General features: G+C 31.7%; 3 protein-coding genes across 6 annotated transcripts in view; 1 reads left to right on the forward strand and 2 right to left on the reverse strand.

Annotated features, from left to right (window-relative positions):
- Positions 1 to 25439, forward strand: part of LOC141458646 (uncharacterized) — an 85575-nt gene that overhangs the window by 15844 nt on the left and 44292 nt on the right. The gene's annotated exons all lie outside the window — the stretch shown is intronic.
- Positions 337 to 5462, reverse strand: LOC141458638 (uncharacterized). The gene has a single exon (XM_074136905.1). The coding sequence runs from the start codon at positions 5158 to 5160 to the stop codon at positions 697 to 699; it is 4464 nt and encodes a 1487-aa protein (XP_073993006.1). The 5' UTR covers positions 5161 to 5462; the 3' UTR covers positions 337 to 696.
- LOC141458688 (uncharacterized) lies at positions 10154 to 25349 on the reverse strand. The gene is made up of 9 exons (XM_074137010.1): positions 24948 to 25349; positions 19093 to 19269; positions 18722 to 18880; positions 18461 to 18640; positions 16108 to 16317; positions 15894 to 15992; positions 13950 to 14062; positions 13690 to 13868; positions 10154 to 10494 (listed from the first exon to the last, which is right to left on the reverse strand). The coding sequence occupies exons 1-9, from the start codon at positions 24969 to 24971 to the stop codon at positions 10391 to 10393; spliced, it is 1245 nt and encodes a 414-aa protein (XP_073993111.1). The 5' UTR covers positions 24972 to 25349; the 3' UTR covers positions 10154 to 10390.

The raw sequence follows: 25439 nt of genomic DNA on the forward strand, positions 1-25439 counted from the left end.
GAAACGTTATTCGATTTAATAATTTTTTTTAGGTTCTAGTATTAGCGCAGTTCTTATTGTGGATACAGATCAAATACTCAAGATAATGTTCAACTGAGTTTATTGAAAGCATAACTCGTTTCTGCAAAACAATACATATTTGTACATATTTAAATAAATGCTTACAAATATTAACAGTTATGATGGTATTTACCACATTTTATCTCTTTCTGAGTCCAAAGCCAAAAATGCAAATTAAACGCACAAGTCTGAAAACACTGTTTTTAAAATGCAAAACCACATGTTAGGCTCTAAAACCAGGCTCTATAAAGGGCTTCATCTGGTTACAGTTATTTCAACGCCCTCTAAAATAGAAACTTATTTCCTGCACTAACAGTGCTACATATGTAAGAATTTGAGTGTAAGGTAGGGGTTTTTTTTTATCTATTCGGTTAATAAAAATTAAATAATATCTACAAGTATGATGAAAATTATTAAGGTAGAAAAGCTTAGAATAGTAGCAAGAGAAAGTCTAGGTATTGTTCATAATACATTAGTTTGGTATGAATTCAAAGATTGCAAAAATTTGTTACATAAACTGCGGACAGAAAAAGTTACGGGGTAGATTTTTTTAAATTATTAATCACAAATAATTGTATATTATGTAAACAGATGGCGTATATTTACAAACTTTCTTGATATTTATCGGTAACATTTTTATTTGTCTTTATTTTCAGGTGTGAAGTTAACAGCACCGATGAAACCTAATATTTCCTTATAATCTCGCACCAAGCGTTTTCTTGTTTTCTTTTGTTTACAAAATATCGTATTATTATCAAACCTTTCATACAAATACTGTTTTATTGAACCTATCTTTGCTATAGCTTTCACCAATTTTTCATAGTAACTCTGATAATCGATTGAAACATCTTTAACTTTTCTATAAATTACGACTAAAGGTTTTTTAATTGACTCTATGGGCATTTTTTCTCCAGTACTTTGTAAAATAGGAACATCAAATATCCAATTCTTAGGTTGTGAAAAATATTCACCAAAATCTTGTAATGTAATGTTACTATTTTTTACGGGATTTTCTAATCTTGTTTTGTATAATTCACTTTTATTTTTAAAAATTTTATATGAATTAATTGAATATATATTAGAACATGAATATCTTTGAGTTTTCGATTCATTTTCTTTAATTTCATCGTACTTGCTCAATGCACTTCTATTGTCTCGCAAATGAATGAATTCATACCCTGACAGATCCGGTCTTATAACATAAAATCTATTATAAAGTTTAGTTTGTATGGGCGAGAATGTCTGTGGTTCATCTTCTTCATTAACAAAATACCGCATTTTTCCTTCAGAATTAACCAAAAAACTTCTACCCTTACTATCCTCTGTAATCCAAATATCAGTTGGATCAATAAAATTCTTTCTTAAATTTATTGATGAAAGTGTAATTCTTTGATCAGTTTTTGATTTATTAGAAAAAATTTTCACCTCTTGTTTTCTAACTATGATACTTGTATTATCAGTTATTATAGAAGAACTTCTTTTTCCAGTGATAATGGAAGTATCATCTGGGAGTTCTATTATCCAATTTTCATCATTGTCTTTAAATTTTATATTGGCAAAAAGAGGATGATGAACACAATATTTAATTTTCAAATTTTCAAATAAACTGAGGTTTTTTGATATGTTTCCTCCTTTTTTCTTCTCAACATTTTTAGAGATCTGTTTTTGAGTCTTTGTCGATTCCTCTAGTTTGTCCAGAGTGGTTTTATTTAGTAAATCTTTATTATTTTCTAATTTATTTTCTTCCTCATCAGGTGTTTTGACCTTACTAAATGTTGATTGATTTAAACTAGTTAAAAAGAAATTTTCGAGAGCATTTATTCCATCCATAGTTACGCCACTGTGAAGTTTCTTGTAAGATGGAATAATATAAGTAGTTAATATTTTTTGAAAATCCTTTACTTCTAAATCATCTTGATCATTAGGTTTATCAGTTTCTTCTTCGTCTGCAGTAATAAATGTAGTATCTTCTTCAATTATTTCAGAAACAATAATTATACCATTCGGATAAGTTACACTTAATGCACCTTCATCTGTGTATAATGATGAAGTCCCATCCGTTTTTTTTATGATCACTTGATTTTTATCTTGCGCTATTCGCATTTTATGAAGATAAGAAAAGTCGAATATTATATCAAACATAATGTGGACATATTGTCCAGCCCAGCCAAATATTTTTATTTCAACTGGATTATATATCTCCTTTTCAGTAATTCTAACTCCTTCTTTATTTATTCCTTTTTCATTTGCTGATCTTTTATTGTGATGTTTGGCCTTTACTGGCAAATGATTTACCTTTTCCATATCAAGTTCAGACAATTTTTCTTCAATGGTAATAGTTCTCTTAACTACTCGGTTAATTTCAACTTTTGAACCATTTGAATACAAAATATGTATTATGTCATTTTTATAAAAAATTATTACAGTTCCATTTCGAATATAATTTCTGCATTCTTCATCTTCTATTTCCTTTGCTGTTTTACTTCCTTCCAGGTAATATTGTTTGATATAATCCCTGTTATACCTTACTTCAATTTTTAATCCTGTTGGTAGTGTGATGTCGAAATTGTATTCATCATTTATTATAGTTAATTCTGCTTCTGATTTTTCATTCATAAATATTTTAGGAAACAGTTTACTTGTTTCAGGTTTTATTTTGTTTTTTTCATGAACTAGTAGATCAGGATTTTCATTCCTTAATTTTTGAATACATGTTATTATAGTACCATTTTTTAAACTTACATTAAAATGTAATTCTTCTTCTGAAAATAAATTATCTGAATCATTTGTAACATAATGGTACGTAATTGTAGCACTGAATGATTTTAAAATAATTGATAAATAAGAATACAGATTTGCCCATTTACTGTGTTTTACATTTAATATGACACCATCTGTGGAGTAAAATGTTGTACTCTTTTCTTTTGTGCTTACATAACTATCACTTACATTATACAAATTATACCCACTATTATTGCAGTAAGCAGCATCAATTCCTAGTACTTTATTTGGACAGGGGTATGGAGCTATTTCAGATATTTTGAAATCTTCTCGTACAGTAAGCACAGTATTTTTCCTATCTGAATTTACTGCATCAATAATTTCTTTTTGAGACAATAGCCAACCACTTATTTCTTTTCTAACATATAAAAAATAGTCTCTAAACCCAACTGCTGTTCTAAGTGAACCCTCTACATCATTACTAGACAAACCGTATTTATTGAAATCATTGTGAAAAAATGCCAGTACTGAATCTGTCCCTAAAGAAGGTAGAAAATACATATTTGTATGCTTATTTAGAGCTCTTTGAAGTGATTGTAAGAGTTCACATTTTTTTAAATCTTCGACGAACATGTAAAGCAAAAATTCATTATCTTCAATAAAAAAGTGTTTCAAGTTAGTAATTTCTTTACAATTAAGAAAACTTTCCAATTTGAATAAATCAAATTCTCTTTTAACCTTTGGGTTTTCAATTTCATCTAAAAGACTTTGTCTATCGGCAATAGTAGTTGTTCTTTCTTTATTTAATTGTTCATTAAACGAAGTAACATTTTCCATATTTAAGAGAGTATAATCCAATTTTTCTTGTTCTTCTTCTAATGCAATTTCATCGACTGACAAGTGGATCGCGTAATACATTTGCGAGAACAGTATTTGATGAATAAATAATTGGAATTTTTCTGTACCTGTATTTTCACCTAAATATTTCATTAAAAAATTGAATTGAAATTTTATTTTTGTTGACTGATATAAATCACCATTAAGATAATTAATTAAGTAAGAATAAGGCATATGCGAATAAAGATTCATTGAAATTTCATTCATATCTGGAACAATATTAAAACTTGATTTCTTAATTTTATTTTTATTATTTATTATAAGAGGCTCACTACTGCGATCGCATTCTGTTGAAACTGTCTCGTAACTTAACAAATCTGTTTCTGTTAACAATTCTTCTTCACTGACTGTATGTTCTACCAAACAATGAAGTATGTATTCAACCGTAATATATTCTAAAGGGACTGATTCCATCATCTGGTTATAATATATAAACTCATTTGCTAAAAGTTTCTCCGATAATGGACTGCTGATTTCATTAGAAGTATTAATGTAATGTATGTATTTTCTATATGTTTTAGCAAGTTCATATAATACACGTGTTAGATAATTATATATCATACTACCCTTTTCGTGAAAACTTAATTCTCCTTCTGTAGATTTTAAAAAATTTGGTTGAATACAGGCCATTACAGCAAAATCATTTAATTCGTTTCTGAATCTGGTACTTTTTGTTAGTTCAAGTAAATCGAACCAAAATTGATACAATCTAATTCTGTTATGGTCTTGTAAAAACGATTCTTCTTCATATTTATCTAAAATATTTTCTACATTATCTTCACCATAACATATTATACCTATTAACGGGACGTTTAAATTGATTAGCTTTGCAATTATGTTATTATCGTAGAAACCAATTAGAACAAAATATTTATTAGGTCCACACTTTGGTTCATCATGTATTTTTAATTTCGATATCTTTTCTTTACTTCCTTTATATCTTCCCTTCGATTTAGAACTTTTTTCAATCGACTTAGCCTCTGTTACTTCTTTTTGATTTAACTCTTTTTCCCTTATACTCAATATGTGTTGTTTAATGCCTAAAGATATTCTTGTTTTCGCATCGAGCCTATCATATCCATAATTTGCTTTAGACAAAACCAACTTTTTTTTTTTCCTACTGCGTTTTGGGTTATCATCATCCTTGCTGTTGATATTTAGTTCCCTTTTTGACATGCTGTCACTCTTTTTGACTGTCTTTTCTTCACTGTTGTTACTTATATTCGTACCTTTCTTTGAAGTCGATTTACTTCCACTCTCGACTCCTGAACTTTGATTTTTCGTGTTCCAACGTTTCTTAAATTCCGTAAAAGCCATTTCTACATCTCTAGGGGTAATTACTTCAATTACCGGGCGACAACCGTTGAATATTTTAAAAATTTGAACATCCGATTCATATTCTAAATATGCCTCTGTTAACATCACTACCATACAAGTCCAAATATCATCGTTAATTACTCCTTCTTCTATTGAAGCAAACATGAAGTAATATATTACAGATAAATTATAATTTTTTGTTAAAAAGTAATTCACGGACAAATAAACATATGTTAAATGAATTATTTTCACAGAAAGATATTCGAAATTTGTGGGAAATCAATCAGAAATATTTCAATATGAAAATTTCTTTGCGATACAAAGAGATAATGTATTAAAATTTGAGACATTTTACTCACGTGGGAGTCAGTAATATTCCAAAACTTTTGTGTCAGTCAGTCACACAACTTTCTCTCTTTACAATCTTTAAAATTCTAATTTACAAATCTGCTTTTAACTAAACGTCAAAATTATTAGATAAATACAGGTGGTGGATGGTGGTAGTTAAAAATTACTGCTCAGATTTATGAATGGGTAAAAAAAAAAAACGAGAGCTCTCAAATTATTGATACAAATGATTTAAAAATAATATTTCAGAAAATTTTGGTCCAGCCGGAAATGGTTTGAGGATCGCGATTAGCAACATTTGGCTTCTTTAACATTTTCACTTGATCCCGTACTATTTTGATCGGTATATTCGTGTTTAAATTATTTATACAACTATCTATATTTACAAAATTAGTACTTTGCAGCTTACGTCTACATCCACGCTAAATAACCCATTAATATTATGAATATTATTAATAATTTTATATTTTTTTATTATTTCTTAATAATGTTGCTCTCGCTCTCCCGTCAATCCTGTCATATCGGAATAAATTGTTCTATAGTTGTAATTTACTCCTGATTTAAACGAAGTCTTAGACAATGTAACAATATTAATATTATTCATTTGTATAAAGACTTCTAATTCTCCTTTCTTACTACAATCGATTTCGCATGCTATTGCTAATTTTTTTTAGAGGATTAGTCAAAATTGAATGTTTAATTAATTTGGACAAATAAATTTCTAGTAAGCAAACTGGAAGGGAAACAGCTTTATTTCAACCGACGTCACATTATATAAATAAATAAAGTCTAATAACAATGCTTCAAAATAATTTGTAACTACTTTTAGTTTGTTGAATATTTCTTGTACCAAGTGAAGGAAATATTCCCTGACGTCTAATTTAGTACATATTACAACAATAATATTTGGCGGAAAAAAAAATTTCTTCAGGTAATTTTTCGTATAAAAGACGTTACTTTCAGCCATAACTTGATTGATAGTAAACCCTTCATTAAATTGGAGACAAAAATCTAAAATGTGTAAATATGACTCGCTTCCACAGACAACAGATTTTGTTCTGAACTCACTCAAGTACTTGTTTCATGAAGACCAGAACAACTTCTAGTATAATTTTTCTCTTTTCACTGGACTTTAAACTGCCCAAATCTCAAACATTGTGGATATTGTGATTACAATTACAAGATCGGGCAGACTCTGTCTTTTGAAGGCTACTAGAACCAACTTCGTCGGCATTCACTTGATTTCGTTATCTCTACATCCTTAACTTTCCTTTTCAATCACTTAATGTTCATAATTTCATAATTAAGGCCATGAGAGAAAATCATGACGCTTCTTAATATCTCATCAGACAGTTTCTCATCTACTGCTCTAATAACACCCCATCTTAGAAGTTATTTATTTATTGTTTTTGTGGTCTTGCATCTTAGGAGTTGATACTTTGGGACGTAGGCGTTGAAACCCTATTCTCTCAGTACAATATTTTCCAACAATTTGTTTGCTGATTTATAATTATTAAAATCAACTTTGACTCTGTTTCTCCCCAACTTTTTAATGTTTTTTACATTTTTCAAAATTTCAGGATGGTTAACTGTAATTAACTTTCCCAGGGCATAGGACGCAATCTACAAATACCGTACTTGCCATTGTTTGAACTTTCAACAATTATCTGGAATGACCCAGAATCGTCCATCCTAAATAACATTTTAATTTCAGTGTTTACACTTTCTTTCCTGCTTTCAGTTAGTATCATATTTCCAATTTCCTCATTTCCTTCAGACATTTCAATATCAGAAACTGACTACTTTTCTTTGACTATTTTCGCCCATATTTACAAATTACTCTTACTTCAATTAATTTTCACTGAACTATTCAACTCCAAAACCCCAGTCAGTGTACACAATTCAAAAAAGAAACAGAAGATAAAATAATTTAAAAGGAAAATAAAAAGTCTTTTTAAACTGAAAAATTTAAGTTTTAAAAATAGAAATAATTGAATCGGAATTGATGCGGCTGATAGCCTACATTAATGTGAGTTTTCTTTCCTAGACAATCTGTAAATGCACAAATCGACACTTAATTACCTTTGAGATCTTCTCACAAAGGCTCCAACGATTTTCTTTTAATTCTAAAGGAAGCATTTAAATGTAATGAACAGTTTGGTGTCCAACACGTTCAAGGAGGGCCAATTTTGTTGCTTAAATTCCATGTTTGACGGAACTTCCACAAGCGGGAGAACCACTTTACTCAATAAATTTTTTAGTTTTCTGAGTTTTTTTTATTGAAAATATATTCTAAATTTTCTCTGAACTTCGAATTTAAAACAAAAGTTATTTAAACAATTTTTCTGGGAATGAACATTTGTTTTGTGCATTTTAAGGGGGGTTAAAATGTTCTATCAAATAACTGCATCAGCGTCCAACCCACATTTTTAGTGAAAAGGGTTTAATGAAATTTTGTTTAAAATCGTATCATCTGTTGAGTGAACTTTGAGTGATTTATATCCTGACTTGACTAAACTAACAAAATAAAAAATCTTATTTATTTTTTGTTTTAATTATTAATGTAGTTTATAATATAAATACCCCTATACTGCAGTGAGTTCTGAGTGTGTGTGCGCGAATAAATGTAGCTCAGCAGGCGGTCACTTAACAAGTAGTTTAAATATCGTTCAGTTTCTTGGCAGTTAGCAGTTATGAGGTAGATAAAAACCGACCGGACCAGCTCTGTTACTCTATTGCTTAAAGATAGTAAATTAATATCTTTTTTCCTAATATACGAGTATTTCTAAGCTTATCTCTTGTAAATACAACCGGTGACTTTAGCCCAGAATTTACTTATGGTTTTTCACAAAATAACATCTCCTCCTTTCTTTGATTGCATGAATCACTACTCATATGCAGTGAGGCAATCACACACAACTCCTACACTCAGGCAATATTAACCATAGCTATCGCTATTGAAATATAATACAAACAATATCAATTTAAAACTCATAAAATGTCTTGCTAAACTATTTCCAGGTCTCATAAGCTTTGGAGCTCCTCAAAATATTAGTATACTTATTCCTTTTGTTTTGTTTTTTGATAACTTACAGTATTACGTGATTAATATGAGTCACCTTCCTTAATGTTAATTAATCTATTTTTTTTAAACATTTTTATGATTCCTGTTACACTCCTATTTTTGTAAACCTTTTTATACTTCCAAATTAAATCCGAAGTTAACAGTGACACTAAACCAACTTGAACTGTCGCGGCACAACAAAGTTCGGTTGGAATGGGTGCCGGGTCATGTGGGTATTGAAGGGAATGAAAAAGCTGATTATCTGGCCAGGAATGGAGCTAACACTCCTTTCATTGGTCCAGAGCCTGTCCTGGGGGTCACCAGGGGTTCGGTTCGTGCGGCTCTCAAAGATTGGATCTGGAGGGAGCACGAAAAGAACTGGGTGATGTGTCCTGGGGTTAAACACAGCAAGACCTTGATGCCTTGGCTGTGTAAGCAAAGATCCAAAGAGACCCTGTGTTTGGGCAGAAATCAGATTACTCTGATTACAGGCCTATTCACGGGGTACGGTAGGTTTAAGAAGCATCTGAGCAAGGTGGGGCTTATCAGCTCGGAGCCGTTGTGCAGAATATGTCAGGAAGAGGAGGAAACGGCCTCTCACCTGTTGTTCGATTGCAACGCAATCGAACGTTTGCGCTATGAAACCTTTGGAACGTTGAGGCCGAAGGAGATAGTAGCGCAAAAAGAACTAGTAGGGAAGGTCCTCAACCTCTTTAGGAGGGGAGGGCTCGCTTACTAGAACTAAGAAGGGGCTGGCACAATAAGTCTTTTGTGGCTGCGGTGCCATGGGGCTAGGTCCCGTCCCGTCTACTAATCTTATCTTATCTTACACTCCTGATATTTTTGTAAACCTTTTTATACTTCCAAATTAAATCCGAAGTAAACAGTGACACTAAACCAACTTGAACACTTTGCTGAGGAGCGCCTGGTAAATTCCAATGATATTGCAAATTTTTTTTAAATGATTTAAGGTGCGACATCATCGGAGGTTATTGGCGCCTAGAGCTTTTTTCAGTGCACTGCCTGCCTGCGAACAGTGTTCTCTCATTACAGACAACACTGTCCATCACCGGACAGTGAGCTGTAAGAAGTTTCTAAGAAGAGAAAATTTAAGGAAAAATCTAAGCAGCTGGATTCGAACCCGAGATCTCCGCGTGGAAATCCATTACGCTAACCGCATAGCTAATTCCTTCCCTTACAAAGAAAATAATTCGTTCAACGATATAAGGAATTGGGATATGAAACTTGGCCCATTGCATTATATCATATATTTTTTTACTCTACTTTCACGCAAACTTTCGATTTTGTGTTTTTACTATAAATATCCCTTTAAAATCACCTGAGTCCAAAAAATTGGTTTTTGCAAATAGTAATTTGTGAAAATCCACCGGAAAATTGCAGAAAGTTCAAATTTTATAATTAGTTTTGGTGCAAAAAGAAGTAGCAAGGTTTTAATTGTATTTAACAATGTATTACGTCATAGTTGTGCGAAAATGTTCTCATTGCTAGACGAAATTTCTGTAAGCATCATAAAAATAAAAAATAGTGGTTTTGCTCTGAAAGTGTCTGTCTAAATTTCCTTAAGGACAAAAATAATGGTAATGAATGGTGATTAAATGTTCGCATGCGAGTGCGAACAAAATATAGCAAATTTATCATGCTATGACAAACCTAAGACTCTATATATTATTTTGCATGGGTTAAATGGAGAAAATTTGCATAAGCATGATCTCTGAATTCACATAATACATGCTTAAAATTTATATTTTAAAGTTATTTGCTAGAAAATATAATACTTTTATTAAATAACTTCTGCCATTTGAAATAATGTTGACAATGCCTTTTTTCAAAATAATATACAGACAACACTTAATACAGACTTTCTTCTAGCATCAGCAAAGTATCCGAAATTCTTCTGATTACAACATTCAGAGAGAGATTAGAATGAAATTTTTCTGATTCACAAGTAATTCAATGTTAGTATCAACGATCTTCAGCAAATCGGACTACTTTTAGCTGTTGTTTGTCACTGTACCCAACTTCATCGTTTCTTAAATAAGAATTAAGGTCTTCAACATTTTTGGTCTCTGAAAATAAAATAATGACATTTAAGGTTTAAATAATGACAAAAAATAAATAAAGTAAATGCAACATAAAGAAAAAAAAAAAAAGAAAAAAACACTTCATATCAAAATTAGAAAACACTTCATTCACATTTCTTAATTGCAGGGACCTGAGTTCAATAGGCTCTTATTTCCTCATTCCCAAAAACCCAAACATCTCTCTCGCAGAAGCAGCCTTTAGATCTGCAAACTATCGAAAGATAGTCCATAATTCCAAATTTACCGAGCATTTCTTTGGATTATTCTCTTAAACACACAACTGCCCTTAGTATACGCGAAAGGGCACATAGGTACTAAAGCACCTTCTTCACAACTCTCTCATCACAATTACGACATCCGTTCCTCTAATCTCGCATGAATAATTTGTCAACCAAGAATGTTCGAATGCTATAATCAGTATATGTGACTGGGAAAGCAGAAAATTCTAGTGTCCAAACCTAAACTTTTAACATGAAGATAGCCTTCATGACTCTTCAGAGCTTTCTAATTCTATCACCTTCTAATGCTTAACTACCCTGCGAAGTAACTGCTTCGTGATAACCCTGCCCTAACTCCACATTCTAGCCCGATGCGATTAATTTTTAGCTCCTGCCCGGCTTCCTCAAATACTTTGAGCACAACCTGAGTATCCAAAAATGTTCTATTCCTATCTGAAACCATCAAACTATAACAGACTGCCTTATTACTCTCCTCCATTATCTCTAAAGGGTGTCCTCCCCTAAAGACTAATGCCATCTTTAGAGCGTCTCTCGAAAACAGTTAACACTTAAGTAGGACAAGACATTGTACTCCATTAGGCGAAGCAAGAAACTACTGATTAACTGATTTCAACAATAATATGGAGGCTGGGGAACAAATTGCTCTACCGGAGTAAGACTTTTGAAAAAAAGTGGAAATTAAAAAGAATCCTTTTCTTCCACTCCTTTGTCCACATTTTACCATAGAACAACTTAATTTCGTCACTCCATCTTGGCACTGCCTGCTTCTTCTTATTTTTCTCCTTATAGGACAACATTCAGCCACCATCTTGGTGGTCCATCTGTCTTCCATGTTGCAAACACCAACATTTTTGCTGATATAACAAAATCTGCTACATTGCAATTTTACTTAAATACTGAATTTTTCACTTTATTTTTCTGTTTTATACCAAGCACACTGTATTCCATGCGCAACTCTTAATTCTTTTTAGTCATTGGATCACGTTTATGCCTCGCAGGTTTGACAAGGAATAATTGAACTATTGCAAATTTTCTTCTTTATTGTAATTTTATAAATCTGTAGACTTTTTTATGCCAATATTTTTAAATGACCAGTCCTTACTAAAAGCTAAAGAAATTCTTCTAATTTCATCAGAAGTTCTGTTTTTAAAAAAGATAGACTGCCTCTTAAACCTGTTCAATTTTATAGTCGTTAAATAGATTTATTCGATTATATTATTTGTAAAAATTTTAGTTTATTTATTTATTTTTTATTTCATTTTTTTGCAAATTAATTATCAAGCCAGCCTTTCTGCCATCTCTACTTTGATATCCAGCACTCTCACTAATCTCTTGAAGAAGCAATCAACAAAATATCAAAATTATTAAATTTCTTTCCGTTGATCTTATTGATCCCAATTCTATTTCTAAAAACGCTTTTCAAACAGCATTTTCAAAATATTTGGCGATAAGGGATCACCTTGACTTACTCCATGTTCTAATTTAAAGAATGGCCCTTCCCTACCCAAAATAATTATAGTTATGCTTAGGAATAAATAATAACATTAAGATGGCTAACTTGCACAACTTGGTTCAATAATGCACAGTACATATTATAATTATGGCGAACTTTGTTACGCGAAATCCACTTGCGCTATGTACCATTCGTCGGTGTACTCTCTTGCTTTCTCCAGAACTTGGTTAATAATTTGAAGATGATCTATTGTTGAGAAGCCACTTCGAAAACCTGCCTGCTCCGTTGTCATTAATAATTTTTATGATTCTATTTTTCAAGACTAATCATAATTTGTTTTGAAAAGTTGCGAGAGTAAACTAATATGTATGTAAACTAGATGATCTGAAATAGGACTATTTATTCTTTCCCTCTCTTATCATTTATTTGTTTTCCATTTTCGATTATAAAACAAGTACATATTTTTTGTAAATTAAATTTAATAATTTTTTTCTTTTATAGTTTTATTCTTCTCCAATCTTGACTCTTATCTGATTTTGATTATCAATTCGCTGGTATTCTTTTGTTAAAACTGTCCGGTAGGACTGCTGAACTATGTGGAACAGACCATAAACTTTATATAAAAGCAACATAATGAAAGTTCTCACAACAATTTCAGCAAACTGATACTTCAACGGATTAATGGAATAATCTTTATTAGCAAGATCACAAATAGACATGGCTAAACATCCAAAGGATTATGGGATTAAAAGAGTGTAAAATGCTCAGAAGAAGAATTTGGGATTTGGAAAAAATGAGCTATATTTCTGTTAGAATTTCTTCCCAAGCATTGTACAAATAGATTTGATTGAGAATCCGGTGTGTCAAGGTACCGTGGAATCACTGAAATTGGGCAAGAATAGTCCATACATTTCTGGCTGATTAACAAAATCAACGAAAAGCGTATTAGCAGGATTTCCTTAACCAAATTCTTTTTTTAATTTTTCACTCCTTGATCTCTGGCTTACTTCCAACGTGCAAACTCCACAACTTCATCCATACAGGATTTATGGATTCAGGATTTCCACTTTATGGTATTCCACTTCTTCTCAAACCTTCTCATATTATGCCACTCGAAGTCTTTTCTTTATTCTTTGAAGCAGCACATTGTTCTTTACTTCCAATTTTCCTTAATTAGGTAAGGTCTCCTTTTTATTCGTGACACTCTGGTAACTCTCCTCCTGCAATTCATTTTTGTGGATAGTTATTTCTTTCTGAGATCGGTTAGCAACACCCAGTCGCGGCTATGTAGAGCAGTTATTTTCCACTACAGATGATTTTTTATTTTATTTTATAGATCCACGCATTTTTTGGCTATTTAAAATCGAGTTTAACACATTTTCCTTACCTATTATTCTAATATTTGAAAATAATAGTACCTAATAGTAATAAATTATGAAAACAATCTAAGTAAAGATAAAGCGAACAAATAATTATAGTAAATATTACTTTCAGAATCATGTTTGTCTGGGCATTCTTGTAATTTTAACTGATATTTGCTTTTAAGAGAGGATATCTCAGTTTTTAGACAGTTTATTTCCTGTTGAGCCGCAGTTAACGCTTCTGTATCTAATAATCGCTGTTGAGACAGTTTATTAAAATCTTGAAGTAAATCACAATGTTCAGTCCTAAAAATAAGAAGGGTCAGAGCAAAATTGAGATATAAAAAATAAAAAAATCAATTTGATTCAAAAATTTTAAATTTTTACCTTGTTTTTTCCAATGAGCTTAAAGCCCATTGCAATCGTTGGAATTCATTTGCCGGAATTTTTTGAGTTGAATCAATTTTTTCTAACTTTCTTATCACAACCAACTCTAAATCCTGAAATATTTTGATTTTAATGACTTATGCAAGTTTTAAATACAATGAAACTAAAAATAAGTAAAACTATAATATATGAATAAACTTTTTCTACGGTCGTACTCGTATATAAACAAAAGCTTAGAGCGAGGTGTGTGTTTAGTGTGCCATAACTTACAAGCAATTACATTCCATACCTAGATTGAAAGTATAATACAATAAAAAATAAATTCATTCAAAAAGGGAAGGGATTAGTTATGCGGTTAGCGTACTGGACTCCCACGCGGAGGTCCCGGGTTCGAATCCAGCTGCTGTGACCCTTAGATTTTCTCTTCCTAGGAGTTTCTTACGGCTCACTGTCCGGTGATGGACAGTGTTATCTGTAACGAGAGAGCACTGTCTGGAGGCCGGCAGTACACAGAAAAAAGCTCCGGGCGCCAATAACCTTAGGTGTTGACGCGCCTTAAATCATTTAAAAAAAAAAAAAATCGCACTCTTTCTCAAAAGCATTTCACAACTCCTGAGCTAAAATAATACTTAGTTCGCCGCCTGATCACAACACAAACATTTCACCTACACCTAATTCTTAGAGGAATCTACCACTTTTATAAAGACCTAATCGCATAAGTAACCTGACCGCTTAAATCTTAGAGATGACCGAAAGGATGGTAAAATTTCAATCATAAACTATCATAAATTAATAATTAAGGAGCTTGATTCTAAGCTCGCTTCAACCAAGAAGTAGCTGCTATTAGATTCACCACCCATTGCTCCACAAGAGGAAGTGAGAAGTAATAAACGCTAAGCAAGAACTGAACTGAAACTGATGTTAAGAGTGGTAAGGCCAATTTAGAAGGTTTCGCGATTAGATCTTGTTCTAACTCTTCTTCAAGCCAGCGTGAAGATTAGGAATCGAAAACAACAGATATTCTTCCCTCTGATAAATAGAAATTAACGCATGCAAATGATCTACTGGACATTGTGGCATATAATCTGGCTGAATTGAAAAAAGCTTCTTCTCCAAGAAATTTTATATCTTTGCAAAAAATTTGGTATTTTTATGTTAATCGAAACGCAAGTACAGCAAAAAGATTATGAAAATTTTTCCAATATTTTTCGAAATGTCCTCTCTCGTGGATAGCCGCGTCTAAAGAAGCACACGTAGGCAGACCCATGCACGGAATCAAGATGGAATCAAATTCAAGTAAGGTGTTAGATTGTATTCATTTACTAATCTGTAATAAGTTACATATGACGTCGTTATTTTCTAAAATACGTTAGTGTGTGTTAATCTCTGAATGCTTTATCACAATATTTCAAATATATTATCCTTAATTTTTATACATTTCCATTCTTATTATTTACTCTTTGTTTATTACACATTGTGCATATTGACTTCCCAGGCGATCTAACGATGATGTCTTTATTATTCAATTATATAGTGTATATTTCATTTTAATTATACTAATGTATTTCCAAATAAAAGATTATTACACTACTACTGTAATAACAAATCTAGAAAATAGAGCATCCTAAACTCTTGACTTTGAAGAGACAGTTTGCTAAAAATGGAAAAAACACTATAGTTACAGAATTTTAAAGTAATTAGAAAGAATTTTGGGTTATAGTGAGATCAGTTAAGTAGGACAAGAAAAAATAAGTAAATAAAATATTAAAGCATAGCATTTTTGCTAACTAAAAATGAAATATAAATGAAACGATTGGTGATTTTTTTGTAATGTTTTGACGTTTAGTTAACTATTTATGCTCAACTTTTTCGAGTGTTGTTTTTTGTTTTTAAGGAGAATGGTAAGTAGTTTTCACTTTATTTCGATATAACATAATAACTTACATTTATTCTTTCCTTAAAGCCCTCCACCAGTTTAATTTGTCCTGGTTGTATAACTCTGTTTGCATCTTGGATTCTTCGATGTAATAGGTCAATTTCATTCTGAAAGTTGTATTAAATAAATATCAGCGAAAGAAAGATTTAAGTATTAGTTACTAAGAACAATAAACTAAATAAATGTAACAATACAAATAAACTCTAAATACATTTTTTTTACCTGTAACTGGGATATTTCTGAAGTTTTATTCGATAACAAAACTTTAGACTCGCGAAGCTTGTTTTTTAACAGAGCAATATTCTTCAGCAATTTCTGTCTGTTGTCTTCCACTTCAGCAAATAAAGAATTTCCTCTTCGTTGGTCATCCAGTGGACCTGCTTTAAGCGTGGCAAGTTCATTAGCTAAAATTGCTTTTTCTTCTTGAATGTCCTACAAATAGAATGAATAGTTAGATCTAAGTGAAAATAAGTATATCTCCGTCTCTCTAAATCATCCATACACACATACACATGCAAACTATAATTTAAACAAATTTGTATCAATATAAATGTAGGGGCTTATGTTCAAGGCAGTCGATGCACCGAAAAAAAGTAAAAAAAGAGGCTATTTTTCGGCGCATCGGCGTCTATGGTAAATAGCGCCTCGGAAGGTTACTAATTTCACTCACAATGAAAGCCTAGATTCCAAAGTCATAAATACCGAATACTAACATAAAGAGTGTAAATAACAAGAATATGAAGAACAATAAATAACTGATATACTTTTATCTAAGCCGAAAGGCCAGAAAATGTCGATGAGAGTTTAGTTAAGTGGTTCCGCCGAACTCGGGTTCGACTCTACCTGGCAGATGTTAGAGTTTTTATAGGAATCTTAACAGTTTACTGAGCACAAGCTGTGAACAATCTACTATTTTAATATCATCAAGGATAACTCCAAATGTTTAGGTTTTTTTCTATTCCATTGCATGGGTATTTTAATACTAAAATTTACGCTGATAAAGAATTAATAATGTTGTTGTACGCAGACGATATTGTTCTTTTGACTTCCTCATGGATAGACGCTCAACATAAGCTTAATATACTGTACAAGTATTGCGAGGAAAACTCACTTGAAGTAAATGTAGCTAAAACCGTCGTAGTGCTGTTCAAGAAAGCAGGACCGATAAAACATATTAAACCCCTCTATTATAACAAAGAAGTGGTTGAAGTAAAATCGGATTTTATTTATTTGGGAGTCCCTTTTTCCTCTAGTGGAAAATTTAGGAAAGCTTCTGAGCATTTCGTTGCAAGGAGTCAGCTGGCGATTCCTCAGGTGTTAAAATTTTTAAATAGTTCCAAATGTGACACATGGCAGCCTAGAAATCGTTTATTTGATTCTTTGGTTTCAAGTATTCTACTCTATTGTTCTGAAGTGTGGGCCCTCCCCTTGATATGGTAGAAAAAATACAGATAAAGTTTTTTAAGTTATTGTTGGGCCTACCAATACATACACCGTACTCATATGTACGAGTGGAGACTTGTCAAGCACATTTGGGGGTCGCAGTTTTTAAAAGAAGTATAAAGTGGTGGTATAAATTGCTGACTATGGCAAAAGATAGTTTACCTAATATTTGCTTCACAAGATTAATTGAGATTATGGGTAATAGAAAGATACCTTTTAATTGGGCCACGTATTTATTCAATTCCCTCGTTACTATGGGGGCTCAAGATATATGGCAGGCTCAAAATGCTGAACTTTTAAAACGAAATATGAAAAATATGTTTGAGAAATGTACCAATAACTGTTTAAGTCGGGATCTTGATTCTGCTCTCAATGCTGCCTATAATTTACACTATAGACATGTTTTGCCCCCTTGTTAATTGACTGGTCTTATCTCTCACTGAAGGTGCACCTGGCTAAAATTAAATTGCTCTCCCAATTACGGCTGGCATCTAAAAAATATCCAACACTTTGGGTCCTAGGGAAGAAGTATATATTTAACCCTAAAAAATGTATGCCAGTTATGCAATTTAAAAGTGTTAGACGATCTGTCGCACTTCTATCTTGTGTGCCCTCTGTATTCTGCCATGAGAAATAAGTTTTTGCAGAGATTTATCAACATTCCAGATGCATTATTATTACTCCTAAATGTGAACACCATTGAGGAAATAAATGAGTTGTTTTGTTTCACCATTCAGGCTCTCAGTCTGAGGGAAAAGAAATTAGAATTGCTGTTGTAAATGATGGGCTGGCTCTGTAGTATTGGTACCTGTATATTTGTTATCTTTCCACCCTTTTTTTGAGGGATTTTATTGTTTTTTACACATTGATTATTAATAATATATTTGTAAAATGTTTGTTTTGTATCTATTTGTGCATGCATGTTTTTTCATTCCGCTTTATAGATTTGTTTATTGGCTATTTTAAATATTTCAATATTTTAATGTTAAAGTAAATAGTTTTAATAATTTTTTTTAAGAATTCATATTAATTAAAATGTATTGCTCAAGGTATGATTTTTAGTGGGTCGAACTCCATTGTTATGCAATTTTGTATTGTGGCAGTGAATAAAATAAATAATACTAAAATTTACCTTTAATGCTTCTGTAGTTTGTGTGAGAGCTTCCTTCTTAATTTCCAAAATTTGAAGCGTTTCTTGGTGTTCCTCTTCCAAAGTTTTTATTTTTGTACTTAATTGTATTTTTTCTTGCTCAGAACTTTGCAGCAGTAAGTTCATCTCATCCAATTGATGAATTAACATTTCATATTCATCCTTTATATTCCGAAGAAAAACACAACAAGAAGTTTGTTAAATTGAACTTTTCTAATTTTTTAAAAATGAAATTAAACCTACTTGAATTTTGTGAAGTTGATCTTTGTTGTTACCATTGATGCTATCATCAAGAATAGTAACATCTCGATTTTCAAGTTCACTAATTTTCTTTGTTAATTCAGAAATAACAGCTGCTGCATTCTCTCTTTCATCATCAAGTTCCGTTCTTAATAAATTCACCTGAAAATTATAATTTACACAAAAAAAAAAAAAATTAAAAATCGATAAAGTAATATGGGAAAAAATAATACTACAGCAGTTATAATACTGATTGAATTTGATATATTGAGCTAGAACTGTTCAAGGCATTAGAATCAATGTCTCCTTAAAAGCCGGTCTTATTCCTATTAGTAACAACTCTCTCCACCTTGCGGGCATAATAAATTAATTACCTTCTCCGACCATTTGTTGGTAAGTTCTCCCTCAACTCTTTTTTTATATTCCTCAAACTTTGTTTCACTGTCACTTAAGTGATTCTGTAATGTTTCAATATCTTGTTGCAAATTGCGACTTATCAATTCTGACCTATCTAGAGCACGCTTCAATTCGTATACTTCCTGACACAATTCCTGAAAGAAGAGCAACTTCTTCTTAGCACTAAATTAAAACAGAAAATGGGAGAACCAAAACTACACGAGTACTGATTTCATTTGAGAATTCACTTTTTAAATAATCTCAGATGTTGAAGAGCCTTAAATTATAAAAATAATAAGTAAACAAGATGGTACCACTAAGTACTTCTGATTACCTATATCTTACTTTTTAAAACTCTTTGTTTATATTTTAAAAACTAAGTGCACTCATAATGTAGCTTGATGCAAACTGCAAAAGAGTGATTAAATGCTAGATCTGGGTACGGTATACCTTCCGCAAACACAAGATCTCTCATTTTTTTTTTAATTCTGAAAAGTGTTCTAGGTGAAAATATGAATGAATGAAATACCAGCTAGTAGTCCCAGAAAACTATAGAGGAGTTTCCTTTGAAAACACAATAGGTAAAGTTTATACTGGACTGCTATTACACAGGATATCCAACTGGATTGCCGATTGTAATATACTTAGAGAATTCCAAGCAGGCTTTCATAAGGAATATTCTACTATAGATAACTTGTATAATTTAATATCATTAATAAAAATGAAATTAAGCGTGAAAAGAGGTAAGGTATACGCCTTTTTCTTGGATTTGTCCGCTGCCTTTGACCGAATAGATCGATATGCTCTTATATATAAATTGTATCAACAAGGGCTTTCTACTAAGTGCGTTCGAGCTATTAAAGATTTACATACTGATATTGATTGTTCTGTATGGTGTAAAGAAGGTATCACGCAATCCTTTAGAACAAACATAGGCGTTAAGCAGGGATGCCTCTTAAGCCCATTGTTGTTTCTTTATTCATCAATGATCTAGAGGAGGCTAATGATTGCGGAGGTATCAGGTTGGGCGTTGAGAAAATAAAATTGTTAGCATATGCGGACGATTTGGTTCTTCTAGTAACCGATCCCAAAAATTTACAAATGTGTTCTTCGAGTATTGCAATTTACAATTTACAAATGTTAACGTGTTCTTCGAGTATTGCAATGTTTGGAATTTGAAAATTAACCTAACAAAGTCACAAATATTAGTTTACCGAAATGGGGGAAGGCCCTCGAAAATGAGAAATGGAAATTAGGGAGCGAGCTTATACAGGTTACCAATAGGTACAAATACTTGGGAATAATACTAACACCTACACTTTCGTTTAAACCTCACCTTCATGATAAGCTTCACAAACCGAAAATAGCACTAAATTCAGTGTGGAATTATTTTATGAACAATCGAGATATCCCATATTCCGCTAAGAGAAATGTATTTAATACAGTTTCAAGGACAGTAATGTGCTATGGAGCACAGGTATGGGGAGGAAATATGTTTGAAGAGGCGGAGAAGCTGCAAAGATTCTTTTTAAAAAATGTTTCAATCTTCCGCGGTTCCCCCCTACGTATCTGCTGTACCTGGAAACAAACTCTAACAAAAGAATTAATAGCAAAAAAACTATTTTGGAATTCTGATTTAGAAAACCTCATAAATAAATTTAATACAACTGCGGATATTTCTTTTGAGAATATGAGTAATTGGAAATCTGAATTTGTTAAAATATGTAACAGTTTAGAAATTGTTTTTCATGCAGAATTCATTGAAAGCACAGAGATCAATTTCAAACATGATGTACAGAGCGATAGTAACAGGGATTACGAAGGCCAGAAGTGGTCTGTTAAATTTGAACTTTAAATTGTATCAACAAAGCGAACATAGCTCACTCTGTACGTTGTGTAACTTGTCTCAAACGGAAGACTCTTTCCATTTCATAGCTGTCTGTCCCAGATTAAAAGAAATTAGATTAAAATGTTTTAATCAAGAGATACTGTCAAAAGATGATTTAAAGAAATATTTAAATGGAGACTATGGCTGGATTGCTGTCGTCAGTTACTGTAAGATTGCCACGATACTGCGACAAAACATGTTAAAAATTTAGAAGCTATAATTTGTATGGGCCATTATTTGATTTAACTATTATTATTATTTTTTTTTTATTTTACTTATTAGGAGATCTTTCCTTTATTTACTCGTTTATATTAACTGTAATGTAATCAATCATGTAATGTATGAGATGACCGACTCCCCCGATGGTCTATGACCAGGAGGCAGTCTTTAGTGAAATAAAAACTATTATTATTACCAGCTAGTACTTATTGGAATACCAGCAGGAGCATATTCTAAGGAGATACTGACGCCTAAAGGGTACATTATCAGTGTTTTGCCTCAGATGCACCAAGGAACACAAGACCACATATATGTGACTATACCTCTTTCCGGTAAGGATAAGAAAATGGTTGAAAAGTATATATTATTTTTTCAGCGAGGCTTCACGTCTAACTGCCGAATTAGGTGTCATAAACGGAAAGTGGTATTCAGACAGGATCCTTGGAATAAGATACTAAATTTAGATTATTTAGTCTCGTTTCATTTTAAAATAGAAAAAAAATATAGGTTTCTTTCGATGTTTTATAAAAATTATAATTTTATATAATGAAAAAAGGATATCTCTTGATTACATAAGTAAATATAGTAGATAAAATTTTGTAAAGTAAACGAATGTTTCGGCGCGAGCAGCTTGAGGGGAGCTTATCTCTATTATTAATTCCAACCTCATCTTGAAGTCTGTTTTTATACATACGAATAGACAAACACGTATAATCTTAACGGTTGTTCAGTAACTAGAATGAGATCCTTATAGGGACCTCCGCCATGACCCATGAAGGAGAATGTTTAAGAAGCAACAAAATTCACTTTTTGATTTTTTTTTTGTCACAATGCGTATTTGCCATTTCCTAGCGCACTGCCTAATTAAAACTGTCCGGTAGGACAGTTGTATAAGGGTTGACCATCAAAAACTGCACGAAAAAGCGTAACGTTGAAAAACACCCAACTTTGACAATTTTTTTCTATTTTTCTATAAAAGATAAAATTCCCAAATTTTCTTTATAATATAGGGCAAATCCTCCTTTATAACTGTAATTTTTTTGCAACCACCTAGATCTAATAGGTTTCGAGAAAAAAGTTGCCGAAAATGAGCAAAAACGGCTTTTTCAAAAAATGTTCTTGTTCTTGTTCTTCTTCTTCTTCTTCTTCTTGTTGTTACCTTTTTTGTAAACAACGTAGCGCCTAAACGCGTGAACCGATTTTCATGTATGAGGTGTCATTCGATTCGGAATTTTATGTAGATGTGCCTTTTGGGGGTCTCGGCCCTGTACATTGAATGGGAGAGGAGTTAGCCCCCTTTATGTAAGGCCCCCTCCAAAATTATTATTACTAATTACTCTGTAAATCTTGGCCCGATTTTGATAAAATTTGGTAGGATGATAGGGTTAGGGCTCCCCTACCTAACAATAAAGCGACGATCTGCTCTTACACTTGTTAAGGGGAAGTATAGCAATCGTTTCAAATTATCGACACGTGAACCGATTTTCATGAATGAAGTGTCATTCGAATCGAAATTTTGTACAGATTTGTACTTTAAAAGTCTCGACGCTATGCCTCATAAGGAGGGGAGTTCGCCCCACCCAAATAAGGCCCTTTCTAAAACTATTATTACCAATATTTCTACAAAGCTTAGTCCGATTTTGATAAAATTTAGCACGAAGAAGTGATTAAAGCTCCTCTATGTGGCTGTGAAGTGCCATCATGCTCTTACACCTACTAAGAGGAAGTACTGCAATCGTTAAAATTATCAATGAGTGAACCGATTTACATCAATGAATTGTCGTTCGATTCAAAATCTTTGCCTTTTAGGGAAAAGTACTGTAATCGCAGTTTATTTTTCTTGCTCCTCTTAAAAGGAAGTACTGAAATCGCAGTTTAATTTTGCTATTTACGTACAAATACCTTCCTATTTTATTCAAAACGCTTTCTCAAAAAAATGGTTATTGAGGATGGTTTGGGGACCGTAACTATAATCATTCTTTAAAAAGATCTCTCCAGTGGTAGTTACGGTTCCGATTTAACACCTTATCAGGTTATAATGATAGAATAGCTTATTCCAAATTTTAAAAAATCTGTAAAGCAGACGTAACTTTGCAAATAGACAAAAAGGAAAATCTATCCAAAAGGTACAAAAATCTCCTTAACAAAAACTTACAGTTTTAAAAGTTAAGTATAAGGGTTGATTAAACGCCAAAAGGTACACAAATCAGCAGTTCCCAACATTTCATTAATACTTCATTGATATAATTTAAGTAATTTTACTGCATTAACTTTTCCTTCACATTTTTTAGAATTTATTAGATGTCACAGACCCTTATGCTGGCCAGTTCATTCATAATATTTTTTTATTATAATTATGATAAAATGAGTGATGAATTATTCTGAGTAGTCACATATACATGCATGTTAAAGTAGAAAAAAACAAAGTTAGAGTCGGCCACTTTTTAAATTTCAATCACGGAGGATTCAAAACAATATTTCAGTCTTAAATTCGTCTTACCGAAATATTCGTGAGCACAAATAACATACATTTAATAACAAGTAGATTATTCAACAATATTTACTCATTTCTCAATTGTAATTTAATTTAGTCCCCCTAATTTTACTTATGGTAAAATACTGGAATAATTAGCTGTCCTAAAAATATGCATATCTTTATTTTCTTTATTTTATATTACATATATATAACATTGTGGGAAGAACACCTAGATTGAGAATGTAATTGAAGAAAACTATATTATTTGCGATAAAGCCAGATTATTTATTACTTATTATTACAAACGTTTGACTACAACATAAAATAACAATTACTTTAATCGAAGAATGAACTTAAACCAATGATTTTTATTTAAAAATAAAAATAAATGCATAAAATCATTGATGTAAAAAAAGTTTATGATTTTTTAGCCTCTTATTTTTTTAATATTTTTTATAACGTTTTCTTTTTCACCTGTGATTAATAGTTTGATTATTATAGATAAATAGATATTACAGTCAATCTAAGTTAAATGGTGTGCTACTTGAGTAAATATTTTGTAGACGAAAATGGCCAGCATAAGGGTCTGTGACATCTAATAAATTCTAAAAAATGTGAAGGAAAAGTTAATGCAGTAAAATTACTTAAATTATATCAATGAAGTATTAATGAAATGTTGGGAACTGCTGATTTGTGTACCTTTTGGCGTTTAATCAACCCTTATACTTAACTTTTAAAACTGTATAATGTACAGCTTTATTAGAACTGCTATCGTCACGACTAATATATTATGAAGGTGAACATTAATAAAGATGTTTTGCCGTCATATTCTACATATCGCACATCGGGCTCTTGGGCAAATCAGCTATGGCATTTTTATAGAAGTGATGCTGGGCAAAGTCATGGCCAGTAATGCGCCTAAAGCATACTACTGTACCGGCTCTTTGCAGATTCAGAGGTAAAATAACAACATAGAAAGTGAAGATAAACGAACAGTATATTAAATACAAACCTAATCATTTTAAACGGAATTATTTTACGGACCGGTAAATCACATTTACGTTTTTTTAAAAGAATATGAATTCTGACTCTCTTAACTTTTTCAACTATTGAAAATTTACAAAAAAAACAAACATTTAAAATGTTATGTTCATTGTACACACTACATAATATAAACAATGTTACTAAAAAAAAATTGGTTTAGTCCACAGAATTGAATAATTATGACAAGAAAGAAATGTTAAACTTACTTCGTTATTCAAATGTGACTCCATGTTGCTTTACAATTTAAAATAGTGATAAAACAAAATTAATCATAATATGTACATTACAAGCAATTCTATTAAATCATCGCACAAATTAAACCAAGATGTTTGTTGGTAGTGATCTGACAATAAACCACTGAGCTGGATTCTGGCTTCACACAAATTCAAACTAGTTTTAACGGTCCAATGTCCGATAAACAACAATCGAATAATCAAAATTCACTGTTGATACAGTGAATAAAGATGCTGATGATAACTAATGCCTTCAATGAAATGAATAATATGGCTAATTTCTGAATAATAAATGAAACAATTATTCAATTTCTAATAATAAAAATAACAATTTCACAGATCCACCTTTTATGTATTTACTATTTCATGGACTATTTCTTTAACCCCAAAAATGTAACCTCTCTTTACATTTCGGCTAAAAAAAAAATCTAAATTCACCTTTCGAGTTCAGATTTTTCAAATATT

This window comes from Rhodnius prolixus, unplaced genomic scaffold, assembly GCF_049639745.1.
Source record: "Rhodnius prolixus isolate KJV_2025 unplaced genomic scaffold, Rpr scaffold_1, whole genome shotgun sequence".
Classification (NCBI taxonomy): Eukaryota; Metazoa; Arthropoda; class Insecta; order Hemiptera; family Reduviidae; genus Rhodnius; species Rhodnius prolixus.

What these genes read in the sequence shown, in the direction of transcription:
- LOC141458638 (XM_074136905.1), bottom strand. Translation starts at nt 5,160, where the DNA reads ATGTTTGCTTCAATAGAAGAAGGAGTAATTAACGATGATATTTGGACT.
- LOC141458688 (XM_074137010.1), bottom strand. Translation starts at nt 24,971, where the DNA reads ATGGAGTCACATTTGAATAACGAA. An exon ending in CCAACAAATGGTCGGAGAAG is followed by an intron (nt 18,881 to 19,092) that starts GTAATTAATTTA and finishes TATAATTTTCAG; the next exon opens with GTGAATTTATTAAGAACGGA. An exon ending in GCTTTAAGGAAAGAATAAAT is followed by an intron (nt 14,063 to 15,893) that starts GTAAGTTATTAT and finishes AAAATATTTCAG; the next exon opens with GATTTAGAGTTGGTTGTGAT.